This window comes from Staurois parvus, unplaced genomic scaffold, assembly GCF_062004578.1.
Source record: "Staurois parvus isolate SC_StPar_1 unplaced genomic scaffold, SC_StPar_1.0 ptg000686l, whole genome shotgun sequence".
NCBI classification, from domain to species: domain Eukaryota; kingdom Metazoa; phylum Chordata; class Amphibia; order Anura; family Ranidae; genus Staurois; species Staurois parvus.
This window is the reverse complement of record NW_028318482.1, coordinates 2,293,910-2,308,228: the sequence shown is the minus strand read 5'-3', so window position 1 is coordinate 2,308,228 and position 14,319 is coordinate 2,293,910. Positions and strand designations below refer to the sequence as shown.

At 41.7% G+C, this 14,319-nt stretch overlaps 1 protein-coding gene across 1 annotated transcript in view; it reads right to left on the bottom strand.

The window, feature by feature from the left end:
• Positions 1 to 6,425: 6,425 nt before the first annotated feature.
• The window catches only part of LOC149447439 (tumor necrosis factor receptor superfamily member 4-like), a 37,735-nt gene continuing 29,841 nt past the window's right edge, over positions 6,426 to 14,319 (bottom strand). The window contains exons 4-7 of the mRNA XM_089652534.1: positions 13,187 to 13,253; positions 10,269 to 10,495; positions 9,696 to 9,806; positions 6,426 to 8,454 (exon numbers count right to left, since the gene is read on the bottom strand). Of these exons, the coding sequence (XP_089508660.1) occupies positions 8,375 to 8,454; positions 9,696 to 9,806; positions 10,269 to 10,495; positions 13,187 to 13,253 (485 nt within the window). The 3' untranslated portion in view covers positions 6,426 to 8,374. The remainder of the gene's footprint in view (positions 8,455 to 9,695; positions 9,807 to 10,268; positions 10,496 to 13,186; positions 13,254 to 14,319) is intronic.

Sequence of the window (14,319 nt, the reverse complement as noted above, 5' to 3'; positions counted from 1 at the left end):
ATAATGGAATTTATACAGCTTTTACTTTCTGACTGCTCATCACATTTCTTGAGGTGCTAAAATACCAGGATAGTACAAACACCCTCAAATTACCCCTTTTTGGAAAGTAGACACCCTAAGCTATCTGCTGAGAGGCATATTGAGTCCATGTAAGATTTATTTTTTTTCCACAAGTTTCTGGAAAATGACAAAAACTTTTTTTTTTTACACAAAGTTGTCATTTAAATTATTTATTTCTTGCACAAGCCATAGGTAGATGTGGAATTACACCCCAAAATACATTGTGCTACTTCTACTGAGTATGGGGATACCACATGTGTGAGAGTTTTTGGGAGCCTAGCCACATACAGGACCCTGAAATCCAATGACCACTTTGAAAGCCTGAAGGTGCGTAACTTCCTCATTTCACTTCCTCAATACGTATCACAGTTTCGAAGGCCCTGACATGCCAGGGTAGCACAAACCCCCCCCCAAATTACCCCTTTCTGGAAAGTAGACACCCGAAGGAATTTAAAAAGAGGCATGTTGAGTATTTTGCAGATCTCATTTTTCTCACAAGGTTTTGAAATATAAAAAAAGAAAAGAAAAAAATATGTTTTTTTTTTCTTCATCTTCATCTTCCAAAAGCTTGTGGCAACAAATAAGATCTGCAAAATACTCACCATGCTTCTTATCAAATTCTTTGGGGTGTCTACTTTACAAAAAAGGGTAATTTGGGGGGTTAGGTGCTATCCTGGCATTTCAGGGCCTCCGAAACTGTGATAGGTAGTCTGGAAGTGTAATGAGGAAATAAAGTCCTTTAAAAGTCTGAAGGTGTTTATTGGATTTTGGGGTCCTGTACTTGGCTAGACTGCCAAAATGTCTCTCACATGTGGTACCCCTATACTCTGGAGAAGTAGCAGAATGTATTTTGGGGAGTAATTACACATATACCCATGGCTTGTGTGAGCAGTAAATCATTTAAGTGCCAATTTTGTGTTAAAAAAAAAAAAAAATTTTGTCATTTTCCAAAAACTTGTGGTAAAAAATTAATTCTTCTATTGATTCAACATGCCTCTCAGCAAATAGTTTGGGGTGTCTACTTTCCAAAAAGGGGTTGTTTTGGGGGGTGGGGGCGTTTTATGCCCAGCATTAGAAGTTTATGCCACACATCATTCACTCTTCTAACCACGTGAAGATCAAGCCTTTTCTGACACTTTTTGTTCACATGAAAAAAATCTGTATTTTTTGCTAGGAAATTAATTTAAACCCCCAAACATTATATATTTTTTTAAAGCAGACACCCTAGTAAATAAAATGGTGAGTACTACAATTTTTTATGGCACATAGTACTCGCGCAGCGATTTTTCAAAAGCAATTTAAAAAAAAACTTACTTTTAATGCACAAAAACACAATATATTGGCCAATTATTTGGTAAGATATAAAAGATGATGGTATGCCGAGTAAATAGATACCAAACATGACATGCTTTAACACTGTGCATGCCCCGTGCAATGGCGACAAACTACATACATTTTTAATATCCATAGGCAACGCTTTAAAAGCCTTTAAAAGCTACCATTTTAGATTTACAGAGGAGGTCTAGTGTTAGAATTACTGCCCTTGATCTGACGTTCACTGCAATACCTCACATGTATGGTGCACCTGCTGTTTACATACCGGCACAGGATCAACGCTTGGGCACACAGGTGTGCGTGCATGGGAGGGGCGAGTTTTTTTTTTTTTAAGTTATTTTGATTTTTTTAATTATTTTTACACTGTACCTTTCATTCACTTTTAATGCTATCACAGGGAATGAAAATATCCCCTATAACTTCAATGGGCATTGTCATATATTCTTTTTTGAGAAATCTGGAGTCTATCAGGCTCTAGATATCTCCTCTGCCCTTACATTATCTAATCAAACCAAAATTGGTTTGATCAGATGCTTTCCCAATTTACAAATGGCACTGTTTATATCCTGCGAAACTGAAGTGATGAAATGCTCGTAGCTTCCGAATTCTTAGACTATAGAGATGATTGGCACCACTCTGGTCTCCAATCAGCTCTATGGTCAGCTGGCAGAAACACCAGCTGCATTCTCAGGTTCCCCTGATGGCACGGGACTGCCCGAGAAGGCAGCAGGGGAGGGTGGCATCATATCCTGCTGCTTGTAAAAGCAATCCTGCAGCCACTAGGATTACTTTTACATGAAAGCCGACTGCTGGCTGAAAAAAACGATACCAGGATAATGCCTGCAGCTGTAGGCATCATCTTGGTATAACCATTCAAAGTCCAGTGATGTACCGGTACGTCGCTGGTCCTTGTTGGGTATATATACTATGTTCTTTTTTTTTGTATGCAGCCTGTGAACTGAATGAAAAAAGAGAAGAAATCTCTGCCAGAAAAAGTGTGTGGTATGCCCACCATTAGAATATACCGCCCTGCATAAACCCACTTCTAATGGTGGGCACACATTAGGTCACACTTTGCCACAAGCGCTAGTTCCAAGATTGTACAAATGTCTAAATAGTGGCACACTTAAATAAAAATTGTCCACGTATAAGTGGTACCCCATATGGAAAAAGGATGACACCAACTCCCAAACTATCTTGTCACTGCTCCTCATGTAGTGTGGGCATCCGGGGGGCTCCACATTACTATCTTTTCCCTCATAAACCTGAAACTTATAAGTATAGCCTGTTGTCCTCTCACAGGTCTTCTACATCTTGACCCCATATCTGGCACGCTTGCTGGGGAGAAATTGTTTGAATGCAAAGTGGCCAGAAAAATTAATGAAGGACTCACCAACGCATATGTTTTGCTTGGGAGTATAGAAATCTGCAAATTTTTGGTTAAGGTGATTTGCGAGGGGCTGGATTTTGTGGAGCCAATCAAATTCAGGGTCACCCCGAGGATGACAGAGTGTGTTGTCATTGAAATGCATAAAACACATTTCACTCTCATATCTATGCCTGGCCATGGCAGCAGAGAACACGGCATATGATGAATCGGGTCTGCGGACCAATACAACCGCAATTAATATTTTTTTAGTAATGCCCATGTTGAGGGTTAGGCCCAAAAAAAATGTAAATTCGGAAACCGTAATGAGTTTCCATGCAACTGGTCTGGCAAGGTTTGAATTTGGGTTTGTGGCGATAAATTGTTATGCATATAAATTGCTTTGATCCACAATCAATGCACACAGATATTCCATGAAAAACAGCTCCAAAAATCAAGGGTAGCAGTTAAATTTGCTATTTTCACCTGAATTCCAGGTTGGGCAGTGAATGGGAGAAGTAAAGGGTGCTGCAGAATTTGTGGGCTGTCAATCGGGATTTGTAAGTATTGGAAGGATACTAGGAGCTCTATGGTCCTGTGTGCGAATTCTTGGTGGTTGCGGGACACTACTTGTGCTCGCCACCGCACCAGCTTGTACTGGACTTATGGGACTCACCACGTCACCAAGTCATACTGCAGTGCTGGTATTATTATTATTATTATTATTATACAGGATTTATATAGTGCCAACAGTTTGCTCAGCGCTTTACAGTATAACGGGAGACAATACAGCAACAATACAGTTCAATACAAGAGGGTTAGGAGAGCCCTGATCTTGGGAGCTTACAATCCAAGAGGTATGTGAAAGACCAAGATGTACTAGACCACTGGTACTCGCCAGTTCACCAAAAGGTAGCACGGCACTAGTACAGGCACTCTGCTGCATATGAGAGTCATCACAATTTACCGGCAAGTGCTAACAGAGATCAGGCCTGATTCTGCGAACACTGTGGTTTTGTGTGCAATCTATCAAGTGACAGTGACCTACTGACACTGCACTTGCTGGGGGAGAAGGGGGTGTAAGTGTAGGGGCTAAACGCAGGTGTTGGCAGGTGCCGGGGCTTATCCCGCTAACGCTGCATTTTTGGGGACACTATACTAATGTGAATGCTGGTATAGTGCTGATCTGATCAAAGATATTGATCCGTTCAGACACTATGCTAGCAATGGAGGTTTATTGTGCATGAGCGTGCTCCTGGCAATCAAGGGGTTAAATGTGTTGACTGGTGTACTGATGGGCAATCTGACGCTATCTGGGAGGGACGTGAAAATCATGTGTGTGTATATATATATATATATATATATATATATATATATATATGTGTGTGTGTGTGATTTTGCGCACCCATGCCGCCCTGTGGCAGTATTTCTGCTATAGGTTGGTCAGGAAGCGGTTACAGAAGCGGTTTGTGTTACGTCGCTGCGTTACTTTAACTGACAAATGCGCGGTCATGCAACACTGCACCCAAATTAAATTTACGTCTTTTTTTCCCATGAATTAAGCTTTCTTTCAGTGGTATTTGATCGCCTGTGCGTTTTTTATTTTTTGCACTACTGTATAAAAAAAAAAGGTTGACAATTTTAAGAAAAAAAAACAATATTTTGGACAGTAAAAAAATTTAAAAATCAAATTTCGTCAAAAATTTCGGCCAAAATGTATTCTGCGACATGTCTTTGCTAAAAAAAAATCCCAATACGTGTAAATGAATTGGTTTACGTGAAAGTTATAGCATCTACAAATGGCGGGAAAGATACTGGGATTTTTTTTTATACTAATAATGGCGGCGATCAGCGGTTTATGACAGTGATCAGTGACTTATGGCGGGACTGCGACAGACATTTTTACACTGGGGGGGAACTGACTTGTTGTCACTGACATCCCCAGTGACACCAATACAGTGATCAGCGTAAAAAAAAACACTGAGACTGTACTAATGGCACTGGGGAGGAAGGGGTTAACTTTTTTAGGCAATCAAAGGGTTAACTGTGTGAGGGGAGTGTTTTACTAGGGGGCGGCGGTGTGTACTTCACAGGAACACGCTGATCCCGAGAGCTAAACTCCGCTCTCAGGAACAGTGTGTTAGGAACTGACAGGGAGCAGAACTGCATTGTAAACAATGCAGCTGTGCTCTGTGTCACTGTTTGCTGGCAATCGCCTGGACCCGGCAGTTAATGACCGGCCGAGACCCGGTGATTGACACCCGCGGCCGTGAGCGGTGGCACGGATTGGGCGGTCGCGCGTCTCGCGTGCACCCCCTACCTGTTTTGCAAAATGACGCTTTAAAACGTGATTTTGCGCAGCGGTGCCACCCTGTGACCGTTTTTACACAGTGGCTGGATGGCAAGCAGTTAAAGGTAATGCACTAGGCCCATGCGCCCTCTTTTTGTTTCCTATATACGATGTTATCTTGAGCCCTACCCTCAAGCCGTGTTGCCAACTGGGTGCCCTGGTGTGATTAGTAATGTCCACAACTTGATGTAGAAAAAACATTGGGATCCATAAATGATACAGGTATTACCCCATTGTTAATGGCAACTGCTGCTGTTGGTAGTTGCTACAGTTGGAGTTAAAAGAGGTGACCAGCCAATAAGTTGATATTCAATAAAGACATCCAAGCTGTAGTGCAAAGGGAGGTACCTTGCACAGAATATGGAGCTGGGACACTGCATACTATGGACGCATGCCAGAGTAAGGCTTCATGTACATTGGCAGCTCCTAAACTTCAGTCCAGGAGCTTTTGGCATTTTGTTTTGGCCAAAGCTCATATCCTCAACTCCATAAAAGCCTACATGTCCATGTACACATAGGCTTCTAGCAGAGTTTAGGAGCTTCCTCATTTAGATGAGGTTAAACCTCCCTCTGCTGAACGTGGAAGAATCGTGTTCAGGATAGGAACGTTTTTCATTTTCCTGTGGTCAGGGTAGGCTAGTGTACATGTAGCCTTAAAGCAGCAGTCCCTCAGCTATTCCCCGATTACACAGATAGATAATCTCAAGCCAAGATAGGCTCTTCCATATGAATGAGAAATAGAGATCAGCAATCAAAAATCCTCAGAAGGCCTTACCAAAACCCTTCATGAGGACTCAGGGGGTAACTTCCAAAACAACTCAGATTAGACTCCTTCTGGACTAGTGTTATGGGCTCTTTAGCTGTAGTTTCTAAAGTTAACACCATACATTAGCCTGGAGATATTACCATGGATCCATCCGGTGCTAACAACACAGCCACTTTATACTGGGCTACTTCTTTTATTAGTCCTAGGGAGCTTGTTGCATGTTCAGCATGGACACACAAGACCTCAAAACTCTGACGCATTTTGCCCATAGAGACTTCCTCAGAGGGGGTGTGGACTTTTCTATGTATCTAAATACATGGAACAGATGTTAGTGATTGGGCATCGAGTAGGGAGGGGCGAAACTTCTCTTGCATAAGGGCCTTTGGTGTCTCTGCTACTTAAATAAATGGAACCCCAGGATCCCAGTGCATAAACAAAGGCTGACAACAAGGCCAATAAGGGTCACAGCAGTCTCATCTCATAAGAAGTCATGTGTCTACAAGCTACAATTTGCCAGTGCAGACAATTCAATATTAAATATACAAAAATGATATCAAAAAGTGAACACTTTATTAATACATATACAGTAGGTCAAAAATATGAACACATAAACTGAGTATCCACAAAAAAGTAAAAACCTTCACAAAATGCACATTAAATTTAAACAAATGAAATACAATATGGCCCACAAATAACCAGCCCACAATATGCCAAGGATCAGCCAGTGAATGAGGTGCTCACTGTGAGTTCCAGCATGACCCAAGTCACTGAGATACATTTTAAAGTAGTTGTAAATTCTCACATATACTCAGTGAAGCGACTGGTCTCAGGTGATACACAGAGATGAAACAAATAATCCTCATACATAAGTTGTACCTGTCGTTTGCTCTCAGGGATCAGGAAGGAATGTTTTCCCCTGCAGGAGCAAATTGGATCATGCTTTGCTGGGTTTTTTTTGCCTTCCTCTGGATCAACTGTGTGTGTAGGATTATAACTTTTTTTTTTTTTTTTAATGGTTGAACTGGATGAACTTTTGTCTTTTTTCAGCCAGACTAACTATGTAACTATCTGGAGCTGTCTTTCCCCTACATCCATTCAAAGTACAGAATTTACACAGGATCTCTCAGTTTTGAAAAGCAAGGGGTGGAGATCTAAAGTTACATCAGTGAGGAGAACTCTGATAGCTGATTGGAGGGAAGGGACACACCCCTTTTACACAGGAACAGGTCTAAGGCTGTCAATCACAGGCTGTGCCCTCCCCTGTTGCCATTTTTCTCTTGGTGTCAGGAAAACCCATCAGAAGTGACTCTTTCTTATAACAGAGAAATGAGGCAGTGGACAGAAATGACAATGCAGGATATGCTTTGCTCATATTTCATGTCTGAGGTTTACAACCACTTTAGATGCAAAATTAATTATGTGCTGACAGTCCAAAAAAATGGCATAAAAGGTATAATTATGAACAAGAACTAAGGATGAACTTGAGTTTGGTTCTAAATCCAGGAGGTAGCTGTCAGCGCCAGGCCACTCAGCTGTGGGCAGGGAGTTCCCCAACTTACAGATGCATGTGCACAAAGTGGTGGGGATGTTCATGGCATCATTGATCTAATACGGCCACATGGCCATATAGGTGAATGTCATTGATCTAACGTAATCATGTGGCCCTATCAGGTCAATGATATCATGAACATCACAGCCTCATGGCGTACATATGGCTTTGGGGAATCCCCCACCAAGATTAGATAGGCCCAACACTGTTAGCTACCTCCTGGGTTCAGACCGAAACTAGTTCCAACCAAACTCAAGCTCATCCCTATCAAAAGCTAAGCGTAACTAAATTTTTAACATATCTCCAACTATTTCCAACTACTCCACTACTCGTTGGTGCTGGTTCTGGTGGTAAGTGATAGACTGCAGTCCATACAGAGGGCAGGCACCTTGATGTGGTGGGTGTGACTTTTCTGTCAATACGCAAATGTAGCAAGCCAAGACCGCTATGAGTACTGAACTATTTGAAGCAGGCTTTGTATAGGCTTCTTTTCCTGAGTAACAAGGCTGAGTGCTGGGAAAACTTTGTTTTAGATATATATGTTTTACATACTTTTATGTTACAATTAAAAAAAATGCATTTTAATGTACAGCATGAAGTGTTGAAAACCAGGTAGATCTACGAGTACAAATACTTTCGAGGACAATTCCAAACCCCAGAGCTGCACTTGGAAGGCAAGGACAAGTAACCTGTATGGCTGTCACTTGGGTATTAAAGTTTGTGTTCGTCCAGGATAATTAAACAGAAACATTTTGTCATGAAATGGTAAGGAAATGAAAATGTCCTTTAAATAAGCAATATATAACTGCAGGCCCACAGTCCCCTGGTCTCTTGATGAAGTGCATAAAGTTCATGGACAGCTCACTCCATGCTCCAGAGGGGACACTGGGTCAATGTATGTCACTGGATACCAGTGGATAAAAGCAGCATGGAGTCGTAGACAGTAACTCACACAAGATTGCATTTGGCAAGACTAGAATCAGAATCCGTGCTTTCTTCTTGTACTGGTACTTTGCATTTTTTGCTTTCTGGAAGAAGTCATTAGAAATCTCATGAGTATTTATATAAAGAGAAACCTTAGGCAACATGTGAAAGTAATCATTAATATAATGATGATGTTCAGCAAAACAACACAACTGTAATACAGCCAAGGCATTTAATGGTCTAGGTGTGCAAGAAGGAAAACACCAAAATCAGAACCTATGGTGTCCAGATTCAGTTTTTTTTTCAGACTCTTGTCTTAAAAAAAAAAAATCCAACATGTTTCTGGGGTTCAAAGGGTTCTTCTTCATCAAGGCTTCCCACATGGAAGAAAAATATATATGAAATATATTTTAAAAATATTCTTCCCAAATATATTGACATATATGTGAAATACTGCAATTTTGGCCATATTCATTGTATTTCAAAATATATATATATAGAGAGAGAGAGAGAGAGAGAGAGAGAGAGAGAGAGAGAGAGAGAGAGAGAGAGATACTGCATGTTGAAATGTGTTTTTATTACAAAATATATGAAAAATATTTTTAAAAATACAATTCAAATATACTGTATGTCTTTTAAATTACAAATCTCCACTTTTGGAATGCATTTACAAATATATGTAAAATATATGTTCAAATGACGTTTTTTATATGTTAAAAAAAACTGAAGAATATATTTTAAAAAATATATAAGAACAGGGGGTATGTGATCAATTACAAATAATAAAGGAATAAAGGTAATTATATATTTTTTTTATATCTATACACAAATGTTTTACCTTTAGCTTCTATTATAAACTGAATAGGTTATTTTACAAGGTGAGGGTTTAAATGTATTTTAAAGTGTATGCCTGGACAAAAGAGTAAAAAACAAAACATATTCAGTACATTTCCCCATGTTGTGCCCCTTAAATTAGCTGCAGTTTGTAACTATTCCCAACTCTGCTAAAATTTAGTTGTTGTTTTCATTTGTGATCCCCATTGGGGAAATATCCCATCACTACCTGAACTGACAAAAACAGAATCTCCCTGACAGGGACATAGATGGCAAAAAAAAAAAATCAGAAGACAATGGCCCCAGCCCTTCCGTACTCTATCTAGAATGAAATAAAAAGGTTTGGTTGGAGTTGGACTTTATTAAACTGATGATGGTTTCCCTTTGAGCACATCACATTGACATTCAAATCTAGATAAGCAGAAATAGATTTCATGTTCTATGTAACAAAGATTGTTTGTCATCTGGTAAACACAGAATATGGTGGTACATCACTCTCTACAATACTTACGGATGAATCCTCTGTTGACTCTCCTCTTTTTCGTCTGTATTATTACTGCCAGTATAATTCCAGCCATTACCATCAGCAGGGTAACAGAGATGAGAATTAAAGTGATAGTATCTAGGATGGAAAAAAGAACATGACTCAGATAGTAGAATACAGCTAATTAAAGTACAGAACATGGTATCATTTAAATTTAAAATGTAAAATCAAAAGGTTCTAGGGTTTGTTTCAGCCACTTTTGCTGGACAGTTTTGGCTTGTTAAAGGAAATGGAAAAATAACATATCTACTGGCAGGAACAGCAGGCAGTAAAACAGAGAAACCTCGGCTGCCATGGATGCATATGTGATGCATGTAGGCGTTAAGGCCCACTCTTCCTGCCACATTCTCCTTGTCAACACACATATACGTTATGTGGTCAGTAAGAGGTTAAATAGTGCATTGAAGTTTATACATCAGAGAAAAAAGAGGGACAACTAACCAGGAAGGAGAGACGGAGGGATTTAAAATAAGGGACAATTCAGAGCTATAAAACAGCCAAATCTCAAGTCTCTGACCATTCCCACCGGCTGATATTTACCCCAGGTCAGGCCCATCATGGTATTGCGTGGTGTGGAATATTGGGTGGAAGTGACAGAGCTCTTCGCTGTAGATGTCTGAGCATTCCCAGGAATTCTTTGTGTACGTGGAGGAATTGTGGTGACAGATGTGGGTAGAACCAAAACCGTTGTGCTCTTCGGCTTGGAACATTGTACATCCTTCATGGCAGATCCGGGTACAAGCACTGTCAGGCCTAAAGTGCTGCAACTGAAAAAGGACAGAATATTAGAGACAATTCAAGAAAACAGTATGAGAATAGGCAGAGTTCACATAATTTAGCACCTGAGACCAGAGTGTACAGTATAAGCAAGCCCCAATAAAAGAAGACCTCATAGAAAACACACCTGTAGATAAAGCCCAGCTCTGGGGGACTTAAAAATGATCTTATGCAGTAGGGCTGTGCCCACACTCAAGAGGTTAATTGCTCATTTAAGTTTAGGGGACAGTAAAAGCACTTCAACTTACCTGATCCTCTGCTCCCCTGGCAGGTGACACTTCCCCACACCCTGGTGGTGGACTGTCCCTCAGCATCATTACATCCAATGTATTGGTCCTGATGATGTCAGAACCATAGACTGCTGGAGCGTGGGGAAGAAGATGCTGCAGAGGATCGGGTAAGTAACCTTATTTTCTATGCCACCTAAACAAGCAATAGGTGATGACCTTGCAGCAGTTATTTCTATACTAGTGCTGGGTCAGAGACTTTAAGGGTGCAGTCTTTGGCCCTATGGGGTCAGGTGAGGCCCATCCCTCTCTCAACCCATTTATAGTCACCTTGCCTGCACTCCGTCATTGCTCCTTTCTCCATCACAACACCACTTAGTGTTCTTGGGTATGGAGGAACTTGGGACCTCCTGTCCTCTGACAGTGCTGTCTAAGCCCAGGCACTGTCACAAGAGTGAGGTCACCACTCCCACTGATCAAAGACACTAATGATATCAATGCTGGCTGCGATGAAGTAGGAGTGATGGTAAGCATACCTCCCTACAGTCCCAGATTTTCACCTTTCCCCAGCGGTCCTAGTGTACAGGGGCTATGCCCTGCTTTACTCTATCTATTCTTTATATGCTAACTTCTAGCCAAGCAGGACCTGCAGTATTGTGAACAGTGTGCACATCTAGCACAGTCAGGGATTGGCAATCAAGCCAGCAGGGCTTGCAGCCACAATGAGAGAGAGTGTGCAGCTGTCAACCTGTGATATTGGTGATGGGGGGGGGCGATTTGCATTTCAGGGGCTCTGCCCCCTTTGTCTAGCAAGCACAATGCATTCCTGAATCCTGCACTCTGTATGAAACGCACTCCTGAATCCTATACTAGTTCTGGGTCAAAGACTTTAAGGGTGTAGTCTCTGGCCCTATGGGGTCAGGTGAGACCCATCCCTCTCTCAACTCATTTATATTCACCTTGCCTGCACTCCGTCATTGCTCCTTTCTCCATTACAACACCACTTAGTGCTCTTGGGTATGGAGGAACTAGGGACCTCCTGTCCTCTGACAGTGCTGGTCTAGGCCCAGGCACTGTCACAATAGTGAGGTCACCACTCCCACTGGTCGAAGACACTAGTGATATCAATGCTGGCAATGAGAGAGAGTGTGCAGCTGTCAACCTGTGTTATCCAGGATGGGGGGGGGGGGGGCGATTTGCATTTCAGGGGCTCTGCCCTCTTTGTCAAGCAAGCACAATGCATTCCTGAATCCTGCATTCTGTATGAAACGCACTCCTGAATCCTGCACTCTGTGCATAATGCATTCTTGAATCCTTCCACACTTTGTGTAATGCACTCTTCCACAATTTGTGCAAACCATTTGTAATGGAAGCTTTTTAGTCTTTTTTTTTTTGTATAAGAATCTTTATGCAAATGTTTCAAGTTACAAAAAAAGTTGAATGTTAAATGTCAAAATTTGAATTTGCAAACAATACGAGAAACATAAGTGTTCATACAGGTACATTACCAAATGAAAATTACTTTTTCAATCTAAAAGGTTCAAAATAACAAATAATATGTTGCTTAACAGACTAGTTAACCAGAACATGGTTTATCAATACTGGGTTCAGAAGAGAATATGTTGTTGGTGGTGAGGGTGACAATACGTGTCAGTCATGAGAATGCGCTGAGGTTTGTGTCTGTGAGACTCTTGTTGTGGCACGGCAAGCAAAGCATATTTTATAGGTACAGGGATACCCAGGTTTGTTTAACCACACCCCTTAGGCCCCTCCCACTGTTAAGAATTTGGTCACACCCATTTTTGCCTTGGCAAGCTAGGCACACTGCAGGTCACTTCCTCCCTCAAGTGTCCCTCATTCTAAAGTTCAAAAGTTGGGAGGTATGGTGGTAATTATAATGGGGTCCGGTCTTTACAGACACATTGGGGCTGATTTACTAAAACTGGAGAGTGCAAAATTTGGTGCAGCTGTACATAGTAGCCAATCAGCATCTAACTTCAGGTTGTTCAATTAAGCTTTGGTGAAAAACCTGGAAGCTGATTGGTTTCTATGCAGAAAAACATGCTTTTGTCAGGGCCAAAGGCTTAGAGAGCACTGAAGCCAAAGCTTCAGCATGACAGCAAGGAAATGAACATTTTCAAAGGAGAGATCAGTAATGGCACCCTCCATAAGTCACTTATAACAGAGCACTTTAAGGCAGCCAATTTGCTTTGAATGGGCTGTCGGTGCACCTTTTTTTCTACTGCAACCCTAAGATGTAAATAGGTCCTTAGTATTTGACAAAAGAAACAACATGACAACCAGCCAACCAGCATTCTTAGAAGAGGAAGTCATTAATGGCTACTTATACTATTCTCTAGTGACTGGTTTCCTTTGCAGATACCTTTTCCTATGACCATAGGTAATTTTCAAGGTGTCACATTATCTTTTCAAAATGAAAACTCCTTCACTTACTTGGTCCAGGGACGGCATTTGCTATTTTCTTGAGAAGAGAAATATCCAGAGGCACAGGGCTGACATTCTGCAATAAATAGACAGCTGTGGTCATTTCTAGAAGGGCTGACAATATCATCTCCTAATGTCTATGGGCTGCTGTAGGCTCCAGGCAAGAACTGAGAACTGTTTTCAAGAAGTTATAATGACCTTTTGCTTTTTGCCGCTAGAGGGCGCAGTTAAGGTACATCAGCCAATCTGCTATCCAAATCTGCCCTCTACTGGAGATCCCAAATATGGCATGTACTCAGAACACGTGCAACCAATCACTTTAAACCGAACATCACAATCAATGTCTCTTATTTGTTCTTTTTGGTCTATTAAATACAGCATTGAAAGCAGTTTGTTATATCTGTAGGATAAGTGCAAACAATAACTTGATCTTGCCAGAAATCCTGTCTACTAATAACGTCTGATGCCCTCTGGATGCTCTGCACTGTTATCAGTTTGCATTGTTCCTAGCTATCTCTATAGAATACAGAACACCTCCCTCCTATGTTATGGAGAATAGGAGAAGGGTAGGAGTTCTATGGTCCTGTTTTAGGGTGATAACGCTGCTCCCCTATAGATCCAGCACTCTGGTGCGTATACCTGTTGTAATGGGACACTCTAGTGGGTACACCTTTTGTAGGGGGACACTCTGGTGGGTACACCTTTTGTAGGGGGACACTCTGGTGCGTATACCTGTTGTAATGGGACACTCTAGTGGGTACGCCTTTTGTAAGGGGACACTCTGGTGGGTACACCTGTTGCAGGGGGACACTCTGGTGGGTATACCTGTTGTAGGGGGACACTCTGGTGGGTACGCCTTTTGTAAGGGGACACTCTGGTGGGTACACCTGTTGTAGGGGGACACTCTGGTGGGTACGCCTTTTGTAAGGGGACACTCTGGTGGGTACACCTGTTGTAGGGGGACACTCTGGTGGGTACGCCTTTTGTAAGGGGACACTCTGGTGGGTACACCTGTTGTAGGGGGACACTCTGGTGGGTACACCTGTTGTAGGGGGACACTCTGGTGGGTACACCTGTTGTAGGGGGACACTCTGGTGGGTACACCTGTTGTAGGGGGACACTCTGGTGGGTACACCTGTTGT